At 37.3% G+C, this 21,320-nt stretch overlaps 1 protein-coding gene across 4 annotated transcripts in view; it reads left to right on the top strand.

Moving 5' to 3' along the window:
• Positions 1–21,320, top strand: part of COMMD1 (copper metabolism domain containing 1) — a 169,266-nt gene that overhangs the window by 68,497 nt on the left and 79,449 nt on the right. For all 4 annotated transcript variants that reach the window (XM_058551135.1, XM_058551134.1, XM_058551132.1 and 1 more), the window contains one exon: positions 11,464–11,745. In XM_058551135.1, the coding sequence (XP_058407118.1) occupies positions 11,464–11,745 (282 nt within the window). The remainder of the gene's footprint in view (positions 1–11,463; positions 11,746–21,320) is intronic.

Below are 21,320 nucleotides of genomic sequence, written 5' to 3'. Positions count from 1 at the left end.
TCCTAAAGTGAAAGTTTAGATTGTTGATTTTAGATCTTTCTTCTTTTCTAGTATATGCATTCAATGCTATCAATTTTTTCTGTAAGAATTGCTTTTGCTGCATCCCACAGATTTAGATAGGTTTTCTGTTCATTTTAAATTTGTTCAAAATATTTTAAAATTTCTCTTGAGACTCCTTCTTTGACCTATGTGTTATTTAGAAGTGTGTTATTTAATTTCCAAGTATTTTGGAGTTTTTCCAACTATCGTCTGTTATTAATTTCTAGTTTAATTTCATTGTGATCTGAGAGCAGACATTGTATGATTTTTGTTCTTTTGTATGTGTTAAGATGTGTTTTATGGCTCAGAATGTAGTCTCTCTTGGTCAGTGGTCCGTGTAAGCTTGAGAAAAACGTGTATTCTGCTGTTGTTGGATGAAGTACTCTGTAGATGTCAGTTAGATCAGTTGATTGATAGGGTTGTTCATTTCAACTGTGTTCTGCTTACTGGATCTGTTAATTACCAACAGAGGGGTATTAAATTCTCCAACTATAATGGTGAATTCATCTATTTCTCTTTGCAGTTCTATCAGTTTTTATACCGTGTGTGTTTTACACCAGTTAAAAGACAGAGACTGTTAGAGTAGATCAAAAAAACAAGACCCAACTGTATGTATAAGAAACCCACTTTAGGGGCCGGACTGGGGCGAAGTGGGTAAGTTTGTGCACTCAGTTTTGGCGGCCCGGAGTTTGCCGGTTTGGATCCTGGGCACGGGCCTACACACCACTCATTGGGCCGTGCTCAGGTGGTGTCCCACATAGAGCAATTAGAAGGATGTACAACCATGACATATAACTATCTACTGGGGCTTTGGGGAGAAAAAAGGAAAAAAGGAGGAAGATTGGCAACAGATGTTAGCCCAGGGCCAATCTTCCTCAAAAAAAAAAGAAAGAAACCTGCTTTAAATAGAATGACACATATTGATTAAAAGTAAAAAGATGGAAGAAAGATAGACCTTGTTAACACTAATGAAATGAAAACTGGAATAGCTTTATTAACTTCAGACAAAGCAGAGTTCAGAGCAAGGAAAATTATCAGGAATGAAGAGGGTTATTACATAATGATAAGGGGGTCAGTTCTCCAAGAAGACATAACAGTCCTTAACATGTATGCATCTAACAACAGAATGTCAAAATACATGAGGCACAGACTGATAGAACTGCAAGGAGAAATAGATAAATCCACTGTTATAGTTGGAGACTTCAACACCCCTCTGTCAGTAATGTACAGAGCCAGCAGGCAAAAAGTCAATTAAGACATAGTTGAACCAAACAGGGCAATCAATCAATTGAATGTAATTGACATTCTTTATTAGAATACTATCTGCCCTTTGTACCTGCAGGTTCTGCATCCACTGATGTAACCAACCACAGATCAAAAGGCCTAGGATGGTTGCATATGTACTGAACACATACAGACTTTTTTTTCTTGTCGTTATTCCCTAAGCAATACAGTATAACAGCTATTTACATAGCATTTACATTGTATTAGGTATTATAAGTAATCTGAAGATGATTTAAAGTGTATGAGAGGATGTGCATAGGTTATATGCAAATACTATGCCATTTTATATAAGGGACTTGGGCATCCATGGATTTGGTATCTGTGGGGGTCTTGGAACCAATCCCCCTTGAAGACCAAGGGACAACTGTACTTTGTTGGGCGAGGGAGATAGAGATGAAGAAATGGAACACAAGGGATATTTAGGGCAGTGAAACTTATTCTGTCTGATACTGTAATGGTGGATACATGTTGTCATACTTTTGTCAAAACTAATAGAATGTACAACAACAAGAGTGAACCCTAATGTTAACTATAGACTTTGGTTGATAATGTATCAATATTGGTTTATCCATTGTAACAAATGTACCACACTGATGTGGATGTTGATGGGGTGGGGTGGGGTGGGGGGCATGTGGGAACTCTGTACTTTCCACTCAATTTTGCTATGAACCTAAAACTGCTCTAATAATTAAAGTCTTTTTTTTTTTTTAAATAATTTTATTTATTTTTTTCCCCCAAAGCCCCAGTAGATAGTTGTATGTTATAGCTGCACATCCTTCTAGTTGCTGTATGTGGGACATGGCCTCAGCATGGCGGGAGAAGCGGTGCGTCGGTGCGCGCCCAGGATCCGAACCCGGGCTACCAGTAGCGGAGCGCGAGCACTTAACCGCTAAGCCACGGGGCCGGCCCAAAAGTCTATTAATTAAAAATTAAAAAAATAAATGCATCTGGAACCCAGTGGTTTCTAAAGGTGTTCTGTAGTTTTTTTTCCCCTTAGAGGTATTTCCATTTTTATTGGAAAATAGAGACAGAACTGTGTATCATTGATGCATTTCTATTAGGTGATAATATGGAATCATTTTGCTCTGATATGTCAAACGTATAAATTGTATCAATGGAGAAAGTGTATTTCTTGCTAAATGCCATTTATCTATATTTGTTTTAATCACTGAGCCTTTGTTTTGTAATACTGTTACCCCGGCCGCTGGCCCCATAAGACATTAACCACAACCCTGCTCAGAACAAGCCTAATACATTCTCTTTAGCTTACAGTAAACCACCAAGAGAGGAAGGAGGAGATGGCTGAGACATATAGTCAAAACCAGTTAAAACCAGTTGAAGGCAACATGGCAGTCTGACTTGACCTGACATAGACGTTTTATGCATTTTTTATCTATTATACACTCATTGTAATATATTTCCGTATTATGGAACACACCCAGCAATGCCATGACAGTTTACAACTGCCATGGCAATGGTAGCATATAATCAAATAAGTAAAGAAAAGAGGTGGCACCCTTGCTTCCCAGAAAAACCTGCCCATTTCCCTGAATAGCTATGAATATTCCTCCCCTTCCTTACCTAGACCCCTTATAACAGCTGCTTAATCACCCCAGGAGCTGAGAAGTTGATTTGTGAACTTAGTTCCTACTTCTCCATTCTTTGGCCATTAAATAAAGCTTGTGCTGTCAACTGTGCAGCTTTGGTTTCGTTTCAAATCCATGACGCTGAACAGGAAATAACCCTCTGAGGTAGAAAAGGGCTGGCTGTGGGTTCGAGGCCCACTGGCCCTGGGCTCTTCCTTGTGTCCCCTCTGATTGTGGGTTCAAGTCCCACTGGAGGGAAGCAAAATTGGTCACAATACCACTTGAATAAACTAGAAGCTTAATGGAAAAGCTATGTTTTATCTACCAAAGAGTAATAGAAACTGGCTTTCTGTGGTTTATTTTTAGTGCCAACTTTAAATACTGTTGCTTTCAAGCAGCAAGAAGAAATTAATGATTGTATATAAATATTAAATTATAGGGGACTAATTTAGGACTAAAATGCTTTGGGGTTGATTAATATCAAAGTATCTCATTTTCAAATATTAGCCTCTCAATTTCAGTACTTAAATAATTAATATATTTGATACTTAATGAACAATTTACTAAAAAAGGCATCATTATCTTGAGTTTAGTTCTTTTGTTTATTTTATTATTTTAAAACAACAACAGTCATTTAGCTCTTGAATCTGAACTTTGGGTGGAGCTCAGAGGGAGATCCCCGTTCTCTCCATATAGTATCCACTTTACTGAAGGCTGGAGGATCCACTTCCAAAATGCCTCATTAACTAGTTATTTGGTGCTGGCTATTGGCTGGGAGCTTAGTGACAGGCTGAGGGCTGGAGGCCACAGTCCTTTTGACGAAGGCTTTCCATAAGCTGCCTACAGCATGGTGCCTGGGTTCTAAGAGCAAGCTTCTCAAGAGAGACAAAATGGAAGTTGCCAGTTTCCTAAAATCCGAGCCAGAAAATTGGCACAGCCTCACTCTGCCATGGTCTTTTTTTTAGTTCACTTTTTTTTTTTTTTTTTTTAAAAAAAGGACTTTAGTTTTTAGAGCAGTTTTAGGTTCACAGCAAAATTGAGTGGAAAGCATAGAGTTCCCGTATAACACCCTGTCCCCATATATGCACAGCCTCCCCCGCAATCAACATCCTATACCAGAGTGGTACATTTGTTACAACCAATGAACCAACATTACTCAAAGTCCATAGTTTACATTAGGGTTCACTCTTGCTGTTATACATTTTATGGATTTTGACCATTATCCTATCACATAGAGTAGTTGCACTGTCTGAAAAATCCTCTGTGCTCCACCTATTCATCCCTTCCTCTCCTCCCAACCTCTGGCAACCACTGATCTTTTTATTATCTTCATAGTTTTGCCTTTTCCAGAATGTCATGTAGTTGGGATTACCATGATCTTTTGGTCAAGCAGCACACAGCCCATATTCTAGGGGGTGGGATATAGACTCTTAACTCTCAGTGGAAGAAGAGTCAAAGAATTTTAGAGCTAAGTTTTTAAGTTGCCGTATTCTATATTATATCTCCATATTATAAATGAGGAAATTGAGGTACAACAAGACTAAAAGACTATCTCAATGTCAAGTGAGTGGTCAGGAACAGGTTTTTTTGGGTTCCAGATTCCATGCTCATCCAGCTATTCACTCATTCAGCATATATTTACTGATCGCCTACTATGTGCCCTAGAAATTAAATATTAAACAAGAGGGGCAAGTTTTCTGCCCTATTAAAGCACTTACTTTTTGGAGTGAGATATGGGCCTGGCAGTTACCATACATTGTGATAAATATCACATAGTAAACCATAGTTTACTATGCAGACTAGAAAGAGACCCCTGTCTCTGATTTGGGGGTTCAGGGAAGGCTTCCTGTATAAAGTAAGATCTGTATAAAGCCTGAAAAACAAGGTGGTGTCAACAAAAGAGGTTGAGGGAATAGCAGCTAAGGTATTCTAGACAGAAGGAACAATATAGGCAAAGCCCCAGAGGATAGAGAAAGAAGGGCATGTTTAGCAGCTAAAAGGAGTTCGGTATGGATGGAAGGGAGAAGGAATGAGTGGAAGATTATGAGACGTAGGGGGAGATGAAGAGAAATGAAGCTAGAGAGGTAGAGGCGGTGGCTGATCGTGATTTGCCTAGTAAACCATATTGAAGAATTAGAACTTAAATCTGGGGGCCACAGAAGTCCTTACAGGTTTTTTTTCTTTTTTTTTTTTACAGTTTTGATACGTAGTATTTTATTCATTTAAAACAAATAGATGCTGACAATTAAGTTATTTTTACATTCTTTTTTAATTATTACATAGGTGCCTCAGTAGTTATTTAGTTATTACATAGATGCCTGTTGCTTAAGATATAATCCATGGTAGCTTTCTCACTCTTAGTTAAAAAGTTGGTAAATTATTATTTTAAAGATGAATTCTACCTTGTAGATCCTGTCTTTGTTATTTAGCTAGCCCTGGGGGCCTAGTGGTTAAGATTCAGCGCTCTCACTACAGCAGCCCAGGTTCCCTTCCGGGTCAGGGAACCACATCACTGGTCTGTCAGTTGTCATACTGTGGCAGCTACATGTTACTGTGATGGTGAAAGCTCTGCCACGAGTATGTCAAATACCAGAAGGGTCACCAGTGGCAGACAAGTTTCGGTGGAGCTTCCAGACTAAGACAGACTAGGAGGAACAGCCTGGCCACCCAATTCCAGATAGGTTTTTTTTTTTTTTAATTATTTATTTATTTATTTATTTCCCCCAAAGCCCCAGTAGATAATTGTATGTCACAGCTGCACATCCTTCCAGTTGCTGTATGTAGGACGCGGCCTCAGCATGGCCCCGGAGAAGCGGTGCATCGGTCCACGCCTGGGATCCGAACCCAGGCCGCCAGCAGCGGAGCACGCGCACTTAACCACTAAGCCACGGGGCTGGCCCAGATAGGGTTTTTTTTTTTTTTTTTTTTTTTTTTTTGTGAGGAGATCAGCCCTGAGCTAACATCCGCCAATCCTCCTCTTTTTTTGCTGAGGAAGACGGCCCTGGGCTAACATCGGTGCCCATCTTCCTCCACTTTATATGGGACGCCGCCACAGCATGGCTTACCAAGCAGTACTTCGGTGCGCGCCCGGGATCCGAACCAGCGAACCCCGGGCCGCCGCAGCGGAGCGCGCGCATTCAACCGCTTGCGCCACCGGGCCGGCCCCAGGGTTTTTTTTTTTTAATTAAGCTTTTTTTGTGTGTGTGAGGAAGATCAGCCCTGAGCTAACATCCATGCCAATCCTCCTCTTTTTGCTGAGGAAGACTGGCCCTGAGCTAACATCCGTGCCCATCTTCCTCCACTTTATGTGGGATGCTGCCACAGCATGGCCTGACAAGCGGTGTGTTGGTGCGCGCCCGGGGTCTGAACCCGGGCTGCCAGCAGCGGAGCTCATGCTCTTAACCGCTATGCCATGAGACCGGCCCTGAGGTTTTTTTTTTAACCTATTGATATCTACTTGCTTGAGCACATTCTTTCCTTCGTTGAATTGCTTTTGCACCTTTGTAAAAAAATGAGTTATCCATATTTGTGTGAGTCTATTTGTGTGTTGTTTATTCTGTTCTTTTGGTCTCTGTATCTATCCCTCTGCAAATACCAGAATCTTGATTACTATAGCTATATATAAGTCTTGAAATGGAGAAGACTAATTCCTCTTTCTTTTTCAAAATTGTTTTATCTACTCTCCTTTCTTTGCCCTTCCGTATAAATTTTAGAATAATTTTGCCTATATTTACAAAAAATCTTGCTAGGATTTTGATAGGAATTGCATATATATCAATCTGTTTCTTTTCTCTGAAGTAGCCAGGAACAACTTGGCATGCTTTTACTTCTCTTTTCCTTTCTCTGCTACCTCACTTTTTGTGTTTGTTTGAAATTTCTGTTTTGGAACTGATAATTACTAATTTTTAACGTTTGTAATAGTTACTGGATCATCATATTTCAATCAAGTACATTTTTGGCATATTGCTAATGTTGGCTAGGAGACCAGCAGTTTCTCCAGACTGCCCATCACCAGTCACACCATGTGGGGTTGCTCTATGATTATATTCTGGCAGCAACAGCTTTGTTAATAACACAGTGGTTTACATTTTTATCTTTCATTCAAATTTTTCCTTTGCCCTGATTTCCTAGCCTAAATTTCCTTTGGCTCTGAGCCCCTTGTTAATTTGCAAAGATAGATTAGGCAAACAGAAATCAGTATCCTGGGATTATTTTCTACCCTTATCTAGGAGTTTATGGTTTTGATATACATGGGAAGATTTTGTAAAGCAAGAAGTTGGTAGCTTTAAATAATTCTAGGCTTAAAGTTCATCTGCAACATTTATTATTTTGGGTTTAAAAAGTTGTTGATGGTTGTGAGTGCTTGTTAGAACATAAATTCAAGGAGTTGTGTTAGATGCTGTATTTGCAGAGATACGTAGACTCTGTCCTCAAAGATTAGAATCTGTTGGGTGAAGTAGACTTATACACAGATAATTTCGTTGGATTGAGGTAAGCACAGTGATAGCGACATTAGGATATTTTTGGAATAGAAAGGGCCCCTACTAGGGAAGGAGGAATACTGGAAGCCATGCTTGAACTGAGTCTTGAATGGTGAATAGAAGTTAATCTGGTGAAGGTGGTGATGGAAGGACATTTCAGGCAGTTAGAATAGCATGAACAGAGGCACATAGAAAGAAGCAGCATACTAGGATAGCAGTAGGGGAATTACAAACAGGTTAGTGCTGTTCGAGCAGCAAGTGTGAAAGGCAGGAAGTAGCAAGATATGAGGCACTAAAACTGAAAGATAAGTCAGCTCAGATCTTGAAGGACCTGTTGTGTTCAGCTTGGACTTGATCTTCAGTGGTTCTCAAACCTATCAGACTCGATGTCTCCTTTTTAAAGTAAATATTTTCTGATGTCCCTTTGTTATCCTTAAATGAGATGCATGTATAATTATAATTCATATATAATAAAATTAACACGCCTAATTTCTAACAAATCAATATGATGACATAAGTGTAATATAAAGGAAAGTTAATGAGAAAAATAAAATAATAAAGTAATTTGAAATGTGTATTTTAAAATGTAAATGTGCAAGCATTACTGCATTAGTACATATGATAGATTAATCTGATACTAGCACCTATATGTAGAATCACTGTCAATGTGCAGCAATCAATGCAGATGTATATAGATGTATTGTACTGGTAGTTAAGATACTTTAAATGGTATTGCCACTGGTAATGAGATTTTCTAAAATGCTCAACAACCTGTTTGTAAAGTTCTGACCAAACCAAAGTACAAGTTATATTAGTTGCATTATTGGAAAATTTGGTGTTTATTAAAACTGTGCAAAAAATACTTTTTTATGTAAAAAGATAAAAGATTAGTTTCTAGGATCAAGTAATTGTAAACAGACTTTTCCACATAATGTTAGATGGGACATTGCCAAGTCACGTGGGACATGGGTCAGTTTGTTCTGTGAGATTGCTTGAGCAGGGGTTGGCAAACTATATCCTGCAGGCCACACTGCCTTTTTTTTTTTTTTGGTGTGGAAGATTGGCCCTAAGCTAACAACCATTGCCAATCTTCCTCTTTTTGCTGAGGAAGATTAGCCCTGAGCTAACGTCTGTGCCCATCTTCCTCTATTTTGTATGTGGCATGCCGCAACAGCATGGCTTGATAAGTGGTGCGTAGGTCCATGCCTGGGATCTGAACCTGTGAATCTTGGGCCGCTGAAGCAGAGTGCGTGAACTTAACCACTATGCCACTGGGCCGGCCCCCACACTGCCTATTTTTGTATAGCCCATGAGCTAAGAATGGTTTTTACATTTTTAGAGAGTTGGACCAAAAAAAGGAAGAATACATAACAGAGATGGTAACACCTTTACAGAGTTTGCCAACCCCTGCTTTCTTGAGCATTGTAGGATACCCAGCATCCCTAGCTCCCACTCTCTAGATGCCAAGAGCACTCCAGTCACTAGGAAACCAAACATAGCCCCTAAAATTTCTCTAGTGCCTTTGGGAGCAATACTACCTTGTTGAGAACCACTATCTTAGTTTACCAGTTTTCAATTTTTTATTCCTCTGTCACACACTTAACAGATAGTAATACTTGCATGATATATTTCCATGCAGAGTTGTTGTGTTTGTCATTTTCCTTTTTTTCTTCCATTCAAGGAAACAATTAAAATGAGGGAGGAAATTGTTACTATAAGGATAACCTTGAAAACCCTCCACTTTATACATGTAAAAATAAATCTTTACAAACTTCAGTACTTTTACTACTAATAATAACATTACTTGTAACTTATTCATACCTCATAGTAAAATGTTTCATAACATCCTGACTGATAACCACTGCGGCAGGTAATAACCAGGTATTGGATAGCTTTAAATGGGAAAGTGACGGGATCATAGACTTGAGGAGGTACAAGCCTAGTTCAGGTGCAAGATAGCAAGGGCCTCTACCAGGTAGTGGGTACACAGCAGAGGGGACATTATTAGAGAATTATTTCAGATATAAAAATCGGTAGTACTTGATGATTGAAAGGTTATAGGCATTAGTTCTTAACCTTTATTGCCCATTAGAATCATTTAGGAAGCTTTTAAAGAATACCACTGCCCGGGCCTCACTCTAGAATTTCTAGAAATCAGAATTTCTGGTATGGAGTCTGGGCACTGATATTTTTTAAATGTACTTCATGATTCTAATGTGCAGCCACTGTTGAGAACCACTCATTCAAGTTGTGGAGGAAAGGGAAGAATTGAGGATAAGTAAGTACCAGGCTGCCAGCGTAGGTTACTGGTAGATGGAGATGGCATGCCTTGAGCAGTGTCTGTTCCGTGGTAGCTATTCAAATATTTCTTGAATTAAATGAAAATTGAGGACTTTGAACTCGAACCAAAATCAATTCCTCATTTAATTTCTGATTATTCTAAATTTGGATGATTTGACCCCAGTTCAAGATACTATTGACTGGAACCCAACCAAAATAACTTCTGTCACAAGTGAAGTTAAATCAGAATAGATATCTCAATGTGATTTAAGGAAAAGAATGATACAAATCACCTGAGTTGTGATGTGATATTATAAAGCAAAGTGTCGATGGAAATAATTTGACTTAATTATAGTTTATTATACAAATTAATGCTTCTATTGAGTGGCATAGCCAGAGATTTCGGGTCCTCATACCTGGTACATAGGCAGGTATTCAGTAAATGTGTATTGAATTATAATGTGAAATAACTTTAATCTGTTGTAATATTTATTTATTGTAAAGTTGTAATATTTATCATATAATTTTTTTGTATTAATGGAGGAATAAAAGGCAGCATGTTTGTAGAAAGTCCTACTTTACCTATATTCTGCCTGTACACTGTCTACCTTTACATTCTTCTGTGCTCACTGCTACTACCCAAGTTTAATCAGGACTCTTGGTTTCAAATGATAGCAAGACAACTTAATTATCTTGAACAATAAATGGAATTTTTTGGTGTGTAGGTGGAAAGGATGCTGAGGTAACATACAGAATTGAAGGAAGATCTGCAGGAACCAGGGCCTTGGGGATTAGAGAACGAGATATCACTCCATTAGAACCCACTCTCATCTCTGCTTGGTGTCATTCTGTTTTATTGCAATCAGGCCTTTGCCAAAAGATCAAAGAGCCTGTCTTTAATCTCAGCCTCAAATCCTTCTGTTACCATGACCCCAAGAGGCAAGACCATTTCTCCTCCTGCTCAAAATTGGGAGATTTATTTGGATCAATCATTGTGCTCAGAGAAAGGAGGGTACTGTGATTTGTCTGGTTTGGAGCTCATGCCAACCCCCATGGCCAGGAGAGGATAAGGATATACCAAAGAAGAGGCAAGGGAAAGCTTGTCCTGGGACCAAATCATTAAGCGTCACTGTCCTCTCCAAGGCTCTGTCGCCCCAGCCCTCCAATGATTTCTTACTTTAGTTTAGCTGCTTACTGTTCTCAGAACAGCAGTGGCCATTAAATTTTGAAAATTTATGGAAAAGCATAAAGTAGTATACAATTTGGGAGTAGGAGTGTTGTGAAAGATCTATTTGACTGAAGATAAGCTACAAAGCTAAAATAATGCATTTATTTAACAAAATTTACTTAGTGCTTCTTACAGATAAGGTGTTGTATAGTTACAGTATATCAAACCAAGCCTGACTATAAGGCACTTTGAAATTATGTGAGATTTCATCAGAGAACTAATTAATTTTATTCTCCTCTTTTATTATTTTGCTTTTACATTTTTCTTTGATTTATTATTTCTCCACTATGGAACTGGATATTTAAAAATTAGATTCTGGTTATTGACAGAGAATTGAGTGACATGGAATTTTTAACAGCAGTAGCTTTTCTGATATTCAGTATTTGCCAAGGGAATATTTTTGTACTTATGAAGAGCTTATTCTCATTACTGTTACTTGCTGACCCTTTTTGAAAGCTTATTCAGTGATTAAAAATCACTCAAAATATGATGTTAAGAAGTTAAGAAGCTATCTTTTTCTAGTTATCTACCAAATTCAAATTTATTATTTTTTCTGTCATTATAGTCTATTGCATCTGCAGACATGGATTTCAATCAACTGGAGGCATTCTTGACTGCTCAAACAAAGAAGCAAGGTGGGATCACATCTGACCAAGCTGCTGTCATTTCCAAATTCTGGAAGAGCCATAAGACAAAAATCCGAGAGAGCCTCATGAACCAGAGCCGCTGGGACAGTGGGCTTCGGGGCCTGAGCTGGAGAGTTGATGGCAAATCACAGTCAAGGCACTCAGCTCAAATACATACCCCTGTTGCCATAATGGAGCTGGAAATAGGGAAAAGTGGACAGGTGAGTTCAATTTCATTTCCCTTTGTAAACTATATTTTCCATTACATATTAACCATACATTCAGATTGGTTTTATGTAATAGTCTTCTTTGCTAAGATAATAAGAATAATAGGAAAAGACTGTTTTCCTAGAATCCGTTTTCAGAGACAGAATCTTCTGAAAATTTGAATACTCCCAATGTGGATAGAGTCTGGAAACCAGCCTTAGGGTCCTGGTAGCTGGCTCAGAAGAACAAAATGGGGCAATAAGGTGATTGCACAGACAAGTTGGTCACTACTCCATTTTGGATGGATCTCAGAATTCTTGGCGTTTGGTCAGAATGCACAAGGCAATGATAGAGATGCTAAATAGAGACCAAGAATTGAGATTAAACAACATAGAACAAAACTGTCTCATCTAGTCATCTTTATAGGCAGTAAGATATAGGAGGCAATGTATCTTAATTATACTACTATATTGTTCCTAAAGACCCTAGTGTGCTCTCTCTGTCCTTGAGCCCACAAATAATTTTTAATTTGATCTTGGTTATTTACAAAACAATGCTGCTTTTCCTTGTGGTTTCACAGTCATTATAGCGCCAATTTTAGCATCTACATGGTTTTTCTTGAAGTTATTCAGTTTGTGCTCCGGATGACTGCCAGATCAGACTTTTAATGACCTGGTATATGTCTTTTGGGGGAAAAAAGCACCAACTTGTAATTAGAAAGAGAAAACCCAGACCACTGAATTAGCTAACCAGATTTATTTTCAGATGAATAATCAAAATAAGTGCTTCTATTACATCCTATAATAGACATTTATTTCTTTTCTTCTAATGATGAAAGCATTTTTTTAGCTGGCAGCTTCTCTCACATATTCCCTTCTTGAGTTTCTTAGGATTTTTTAGTATTTGTAGTTCCATGATGACTTTAATTTTAATTTAAAAGATAATTTCTTTAAAAAAATAATTTTTTCAAAATACATTTGGAGGAGATTTTCTTCAGTTACTATAAAATAATGCTGATGACCTTTATTGACTTTGGTTTGTCTGACCCTAAAGTCCATTTTCTTAACCATTGTGTTCTATGGCCTTCCTCTGATTGTTCCTAGATCAAAAATCTGACAGATTAGAAAGGTGTGATAGGTATACTTGTATATCTAAGTTTCACCAGCCATTGGTACTAAGCTATTCATTTTTTATTCTGGCAGTAGTGATTATTTTGTCTTTAAGTATTTATCACTTGGGCAGGAATATGAAAACATACATACCTATTTCAAGACTTTCCTAGAAAGCTATTATAGTATTTCTTTAACTTGATATACTCCTACTATTTCTTGAACTGGGGTTTATAATGTGTCTTTTGATTTTAGTATCTTACATACCATCTGAATTTATTGCTGCCACAGAGATTTTTAAATCTCTATAGTTTTTCTTTGATCTTGTCAGCCAAAGTGGCAAAAAAAATTTTTTTTAACAGTAAAATGATTTTTCGGTCAGTAAATCTAAACATCACTACAAATGATTTTTTGGCTTGCTCCAAGAACATTTCATGATCACTCAGAACAGGTTGGTAAACTTTTTTCTAAGAGGCCAGATATTTTAGGCTTGACAGCCATACAGTTTCTGTCACAAGTACTCAGCTTTCTTGTTGTAGCTCAGAAGCAGCCACAGACAGTATGTAAACAAAAGGGCATTGTTGTCTTTCTAGAAGGTTTACCTGTCTCAATAGAATCATTAGGTCTTAGAAGTCAGAAAGTCCTTAAGCACTCATCTAAGGTGAATTACATAGGTGAGGTGGTATAGCCCCATTTTCTAGAGAAGATGTCTGAGACAGATAAGTGACTTGCTTAAGTAGGTGGTAAAGTGAAAGCTAAAATGGGTATCCCCAAACCGATTTTTTCCAAAAACCATTGATACCAACATTTAGAAGCTTTTGTTAGCTTCTCACAGTTTTCTCTGCCAAGAAATCATGTTAGTTATACAATATGGTAATCAAGAGCATTGATAGGAATATCCTTCAGCAATAAGAAGGAAGGAAATTCTGAAACACACAACAAATGGTTGAATCTCAAAATCATTTGCTGAGTGAAATAAGCCAGATAAAAACTCATTTTTTATCATAATGTATGATTTCACTCATAAAATCCTAGAAAATTCAAAGTCATCTATAGTGGCAGAAAGCAGATGCCTGGGGATAAGAGTAGAGGGAGGGATGGATTAGATTACAGAGGGGTGCGTGAAAACTTATAAAAGAGCGATAAAAATGTTTCTTAATTGTGGCAACAGTTTCATGGGTATATACATATATCAAAACTTATAAAATTGTGTACTTTATGCAGTTTATTGTACATTACTTATACTTCAAAGTTGTAAAAAAAATGGTCACTGTGAAAATGATTGAAAATGCACTTTAACCCGCAAAATCCTTGGAATGCAAATTTATTCTTATGTTAAGAAAAATTGTAAAGAAAGAAGTAAATGATAATAGAACTTAGGCTGGCAGTAAAATATACAGTCCAGATTCTACAGGAAATATTTTTGTGAGACCTGGATTCTTGGTTAGTACTTCTGTCCGCTTCTTAGGTGAGTGTTAGTTATGAAATATTCCACTAAATCAAATTTCTAATTTATAAAACACGTATGGGCAGCAAAGTTAAAGTTATTTTCATGTTGCTCTTGGATAAGCTTGTGAGAGAATTAGTGATCCTAGGATATCAAGAGGTTGCTTCCAAGAAGAATGACCAAGTTTTTTGAACGTGTGTATGTGTGTGTGTATGTGTCTATTCATATACTACAGAGCACCTAAATTACTGTCTTCAGTTTATGTCATTTAGTGGTTCTGAGCTATGGCTGCACATAAAATCACTTGTGGAGCTTTAAAAATTTTCATGCTCAGGACATACCTCAAATTAATTAAATAAGAATTTGTGGAGATGGAACCTGGGCATCAGTATTCTTTAAAGCTGGTGATTCCATTATTCATCCAGAGTTTAGAACCACTGTGTTCAAGGTAGCCAAATGAACTAATTTGAAATGTTAATAGAGCCTGTATCAAATTTTTACTGTGAGAATTCAATATGTGTTGACGTGTTACTTCTACTTACCATAATTTCTGGAGTGCTGGGGGATCGTTTATTCAGGAACTAGATGTGGTGGTGGTGGGTTTTTTTTGTTTTCCCCTCCCTATTTAAATTTCTCTGTCCAGCTCAGTTTGTCTGTATTACTTCTTTGTTTGGTCCAAAAAGTACATTTGACAATCAGCAGCCAAGTGCATGCATTAACTTTTTTTTTTGTTAATCGCAATATATAATGTCTTTGGGATATGAGGAAACCAAAGTAATAGGAAAGTAACTAAGGCAGTACATTTATGGAAATCTGCAGAGCTAGAGAAAATGACTATGTGCTAGTAACCTAATTACTTTTCTTGTAGTGAATATTTTTATCCAACAGAAATAAAAATTTTGTAATATTAAAACGTGAATTCAGTTGAAAAGTACACAGAAAACTTTGAAGTGAACATTTCATGTCCAAAGGGAAGAATATCAAGTGCTTTACTTGCGCGGTTGAGATCCTATCATATTTGGTCATAAATCACTGAGAGACCCAGGCCTTGAGGACTGTTGGAATCTGGCTTGTGTCTTTAGGAAAGTTTTCTTGTTTTGCTTACTTAATTAACACCATTGTTGGTTTTCCTTTCCTGGGACTTAAATAGAAATTGTCATAGAGTGTTTTTTTTAACAGTAACTTTTGGGGAGATAATTTATATGTTCAGTAGAGTATAATTTATAGTTTTTTTTTTTTTAAGGCTAAATTTTGGTATTTTATAAAGATGTGTTGGTTTTTCTTTGTGACTTCTTGTTTTTCAAGACCCGGTAAGACGTTTTGTGAGGAAACATTTAGCCACAGCTTCGATGCTAAACCATTTAGTAATACATTATTTCTCCCTTCTTCCTCTGAGTTGTTCTTTCATATACATTTAGAGATGCCCTGCCTGTAGAGATCTTGAAATATCAAGGTCTGTTTCTTTATTGCCTTTTTTTTCCCTAAATGGCTAAGTTATTGCCTTTTCTAGATTAAATTTTAGTGTACCAAGCACTTCTCGAGTTTTGGGTTGTGTTTTCAGCAGACAGAGAGGGGAAGATAGAGTCTACTTTTAGTGATCTAATATTTTTCTGTCCAACTCGTCATATGCTCAATCTTGTCATTTATAAGCAGTTAGATACCAGGGATATGCAGTGATATACTCACTCTAATTTACAGAATCAAGACAGGTTAGACTCTGGGTTAAAAGGCCAGCATTTTCTCTGAAGTGTCGGTAAACATCTAATCTCAAAGGAAAGTATTCACTTAGTTTTAATTTCCACAATTCCTTTTAAAACTAAATACACTGATCTCCTTGTATAATTCTGGCTGGTAAGGAGTAAGAACCTGCAAAAACCTATGATTAAGAATTAATTTATGCTGAACTATGTTATGCACCATTGTAGCTTCACAAGCCTGAGTAATGCCACCACAACACCTTGCTTTGTGTCCTAGGAGAAGCAAAGTTTAAAACACACATATATATACACGCACTCACTCTCTCTCTCTTATTCTTTCTTTTTTACATACATACATACATACATTTATATGTATATGTATAAATATATGGAGAAATTTGTAAGGATGGGATGTAGAGAGTAAATAAAATGCCATTTTATTTTATCAACACTCAGCCACCATTTTGAGATCATGTTGCCTTACTCCAAATAGCTATGGAGGGGAGCTTAGATATTTTATTTGGTTATATAAGCTGTAATGCTTGGCTTGTTTCTGATTATTCTTGTATTTAAGGTTGATTTTCACTTTTACCAATGTAGTAAAGGAAAGCCTCCAGAGAAATTAGTGAAACTAATAAACCACCCTTTGTCAGTAGGGATTCATGATATTTAAGAGGTTGAGGATACTTAAATCAGTTTAGAATGCATTTTTTAAAATAAAGGAATTTTCTTTTTTTATATTTTATATCAGGTTTAGAACATGGGGTTTATTTAAACTTTAATTTTGAATAATCAACCCCCTTTCTTGTAGCTCTAAAATGTGTTTCATAATAGTTTGTTTTCTAGAGTTGTAGTCCTAAACTTACCGTTCCAAGATATAGTTTATAGAAGACAATGCCTAAAGTCTATAACAACACAGAAAATAAAAAGAATAAGAAATTTGGTCCCCCTCAAAAGCCATTGTGATTTTTACTGCGTTCATGTTTGCTAAAAAACAAAGAGGTCCAAAACTTAATGTTTAAATTCTGACTAATTCTGAATTAGCTGTTTACAAAAAATACCTTGTACAGAAGGAAATGTTTTACAAAAAAAAAGAAAAAGATGCTAAAAAAACTTTTAACATTGCTAATTAGAATGGATAGTTATTATATAACAGAGAACATGTAATAGCTAGTCGGGGAAACAATGTAAGTTTAAAGTGGTCACCTAGTTTTGAAAGAATTAAAATCAAAATTATTCAGTAGTTGATAATTTACCAGTTAAAAAGTAGACATTTTGGGGTATGTTTTATATAAGAATTGTGTAATAATAAGTGGTATTTAATATTTTGGTGTAGTGAAGATTAGACTGCCCTACTATTAATATAGTACTTGGTTTTCTTAGCCAAGTCTTTGTTCAAAAATTTATATAGTGTTTTTGCATTTATTTTCCTTTTTAGATTTCAGTCACTTGACCAATGAACAGCATTTGACAAACTTGAATTCTCTTTTCTTTGAAACACTTGTCTTTCAGGATACCATATTTGCCTAATTTTCTTCCTAGATTTCTAGTCTGTTTTTTTTCCTTATTAATCTCTTTTGCTGTTCCTTCTCATTTCCCCAACTTCTAAATGTTGAAGTGTCCATAGGCTCAAGTCCTTGGTTCTCTTTTCTCCCTTATCTACAACACACTTCCTAGGTGATATCATCTAGTTTCATGGATTTAAATACCATCTATATGCTAACAACTCCCAAATTTCTATCTCCAAACTGAATTTCTCGACCCCTAAATTCCAGATATATATTTATGACATACTTGAGAACTCTACTGAAATGTGAAAAAAGTATCAAAAAAATTGAATATGCCCCAAACCGAGTTCTTCATATGCTTCCGAAACCTGTTCCTCCTGCATTTTTTCTCATCTCAGTTAGCAGCACCTCCATTCTTCCAGTTCATGTCCTCTCTTTTGCTCAAACCCACATCCAGTCCATCATCAAATCTTGCTGGGTTTAATTTTAAAATATATCTAAAATTTGACTAATTTTCACCACCCCCCACTGCTGTTCAGATCACCATCGCTTCTCTCCTAGATTATAGTAACATCCTCCTAACTGATCTCTGCATCTGCTCTTTATCGTGTTCTCAACACGCAGCAGTGTGTCAACAGAGTGATGCTGTTAAAGCATGTCAGATAATGTATTTATGACTCTCATCTCACTCTAGTGGCTTCCTATCTCAATCAGATTAGTAGCTCTGTCCCTTACTCAGTCTACTCTAGACCTGATGACCTCCTTGCTGATTCCTGGAATATGCCAGGCATGCTTGCTCTTTAGGGTCTGTGCATTTGCTGTTCCCTCTCTCTGGATTGGTCTTCCCTCAGATATCTGCATAATAAGCCTTTTCACTTTTCTGAGGTCTTTTTAGAAAAAATTCACCTTCTCAATAAGGCTTTCACTGACCACCTCTCTAAAAGTTTCGTCTTCCACTTTCTGCTTTATTTTTTAAAAAGTTTATTGAGCCATAATTTCCATACGGTAAACTGTATCCATTTGAATTGTCCAATTTGATTAATTTTGGCTGGGGTATACACTTGTGAAACCACCACTGTAGTCAAGAGACAGAACATGTCCATCACCCCCTAATGGTTTCCTTGTGCCCCTTTACATTCCATCCTTCTCTCCACCCCAATTCCTAGACAACTACTGATCTACCTTTTCTTATCACAGATTAGTTTTTTCTGCTTTGTTTTGTCTTATCACTAATTACTACCTAGCATGCTATATATTTTATTTTACTTATTAATCTTTTCTGTGCTCCACATTAGCATGGAAGGGGGCAAGGATTTTTGTTTTTTTGTTCACTGCTGATCCTCAGGGTCTAGAACACTGCCTGGCACATGGTGTTCAGTAAATATTTGTGGAATAATAAATGAATCACATAATTCACTATTTACTAAGCATCTACCATGTACCAGGTAGTATGTAGGTATGGAGGATATATCTGAACAATCCAGACAAGTCCCTTATCTTAAGGAGCTGACAGTAAACAAAAAATAGTAGTTATTACTGTAAGAAAGTATTTCAGAGACTGAAGAAGGCAGTTCTGAGGAGGTAACATTTGCATTTGATTTCTCTGACAACTTCAACTCTCTGATTCAGAGCTGAGAGTCATAAACTAAGAACAACAAAAAAGTTGGTACAGGCAGTACAAATTCTCTAGAGTTTATGAACATAACCTTTGCATTAACACTTAGGTGTGATCTTTGGCAGTGGTTTAGTACAGGTTCCTTATGATTGCCATTTCTTTTTTTACCACTTCCTACATGTTGGCTTTCCAGTTTCTCAACCCACAGGTAGTAGCAAGAAGTAAATTGGCAGAGAAATTGTTGTAAGCCAAAGCAAGACTCATTTAGTGCAGTGGTTCTCAGCATTACTGTGTATAAACTCACCTGAGGAGCTTTAAAAAATTGTAGATGCCCAGACCCCACCTCAAAGTAAAGCGCTACTGGTTTAGTTTGAGTGAGGAGATCTGGGAGCACAAAATACAGGCAGAGGGAACAGCAAAGGCAGGAAGTTGGCCTTGGTAAGAAATTTGGATTTTTATTCTAAGCGTAATAGGATACCATTGGAAGTTTTCAAACAAGGGAGTGATGCAATGTGATTTATGTTCTCGTAGGATCACTTTGATTCATGTGAAGGATGGATTATAATATAGTCAAGAGTGAAGCCATAAAATCAAGATCCCAGAAAAAAAGTCACTAAGGTTGGAATTAGTTTTTTGCATACTGAAAGCAATTCTCTTTTGCTTCCAAATCTGTGTGTGATAGTAGTTAGGTAAAATGGAATCTCAAGGTAAAAAAAAAAACAAAAAACTTCATCCTTCATTCTGTTAACAAGGTTAGGTGTCCAGAATGAATAGAGCCAAAATTAATACCCTACTTCAAAATAGGATTATATGGACTTCTGACAGTCTCTGTTCCACATTTTTACTTCTGTTCCACAATTTGACAGGTCTCTTCCTTTTTCAGTTTTATTGTAACATGTCTCAAAATTTGTCTGTCAAGCCCAGGGATAACTAATAAAAATCAGTATTGTGCCAAAAGAAAAAGAAAGTGAAGCCAAGAGAACACTTAGAAGAAGCTATTGTTGGGCCGGCCCCGTGGCTTAGCGGTTGGGTGCGCACACTCCTCTGCTGGTGGCCCTGGGTTCGGATCCCGGGTGCGCACTGACGCACCGCTTCTCCGGCCATGCTGAGGCCGCGTCTCACATACAGCAACTAGAAGGATGTGCAGCTATGACATACAACTATGTACTGGGGCTTTGGGGGAATAAATAAATAAATAAAATCTTTAAAAAAAAAAAAAGAAGAAGCTATTGGAGTGGTCCAGGTGAGATAACGTTAGCAGGGAAGATGGAGATAGTTTTAGCAGTCAGGGTGGAGAGAAGTGAGCAGATGGAAGAAAAGTTTTGAATGTAGGTGAGTTACTTTGAGATGAGTTGGAAGGGATGTGGAAAATGAAATAAAGTAAGAAATTGGGGATAGCTCTTTGATTTTTTTGCATGAATATTAGTATAAATTGATAATACCAACCTTTAGCAGTCTTATTGCTAAGTTGACCATCTAATATACAACTGGAGTTTTTTGGTAGCTATAATTGGCCCTTCCACTTAGGAAAAAAAATAAATCAAAAGAAATTATTTAACATTTGTCAGTTAAGAAAATGCTGTTTGTGCTGGAGTAATTTTATTTTTAAATTCCCAGTTTATAAAGAGATGCATTTGAGATTATTGAGTTTAAATTCTTCCTAATAGGCTTTAAAAAAAAAATTGTTTCTTATGATGTGCCCTTTTCTGTATGAATATTCGCCTTTAATAAAAAGATTTAGGGGCTGGCCTGGAGGCACAAGCGGTTAAGTGCCTGCGTTCTGCTGCGGCGGCCCGGGGTCCGCTGGTTCGGATCCTGGGCGCCTACTGATGCACCGCTTGGCAAGCCACGCTGTGGCCGCGTCCCATATAAAGTGGAGGAAGATGGCCACGGATGTTAGCCCAGGGCCAGTCTTCCTCAGCCAAAAAAAAGAGGAGGATTGGCAGATGTTAGCACAGGGCTGATCTTCCTCACACAAAAAATAAATAAATAAAATAAAAAATAAAAAGATTTAAAGAGAGAGAAAGAGATATGAGTGTTTGTCATTGCAAACTTGTTGACCCTGAGAGAACAGGGCTTTGGCACCGCCAAAGTCCTCAGCTTCTGACTAGTAGCCTGCCAACAGGCAGCCCCTGGTGTTGGACTTCTTTCAGATGGTTGTTGTTCAGTCTCTCTGATTCTACTCTTGTGGACAGATGGGATGCTTGAGAGGA

This window comes from Diceros bicornis, chromosome 12, assembly GCF_020826845.1.
Source record: "Diceros bicornis minor isolate mBicDic1 chromosome 12, mDicBic1.mat.cur, whole genome shotgun sequence".
In the NCBI taxonomy this organism is placed as follows: Eukaryota; Metazoa; Chordata; class Mammalia; order Perissodactyla; family Rhinocerotidae; genus Diceros; species Diceros bicornis.
Note: the sequence above shows the minus strand (reverse complement) of the source record. Positions and strands in the feature narration are given on the sequence as shown.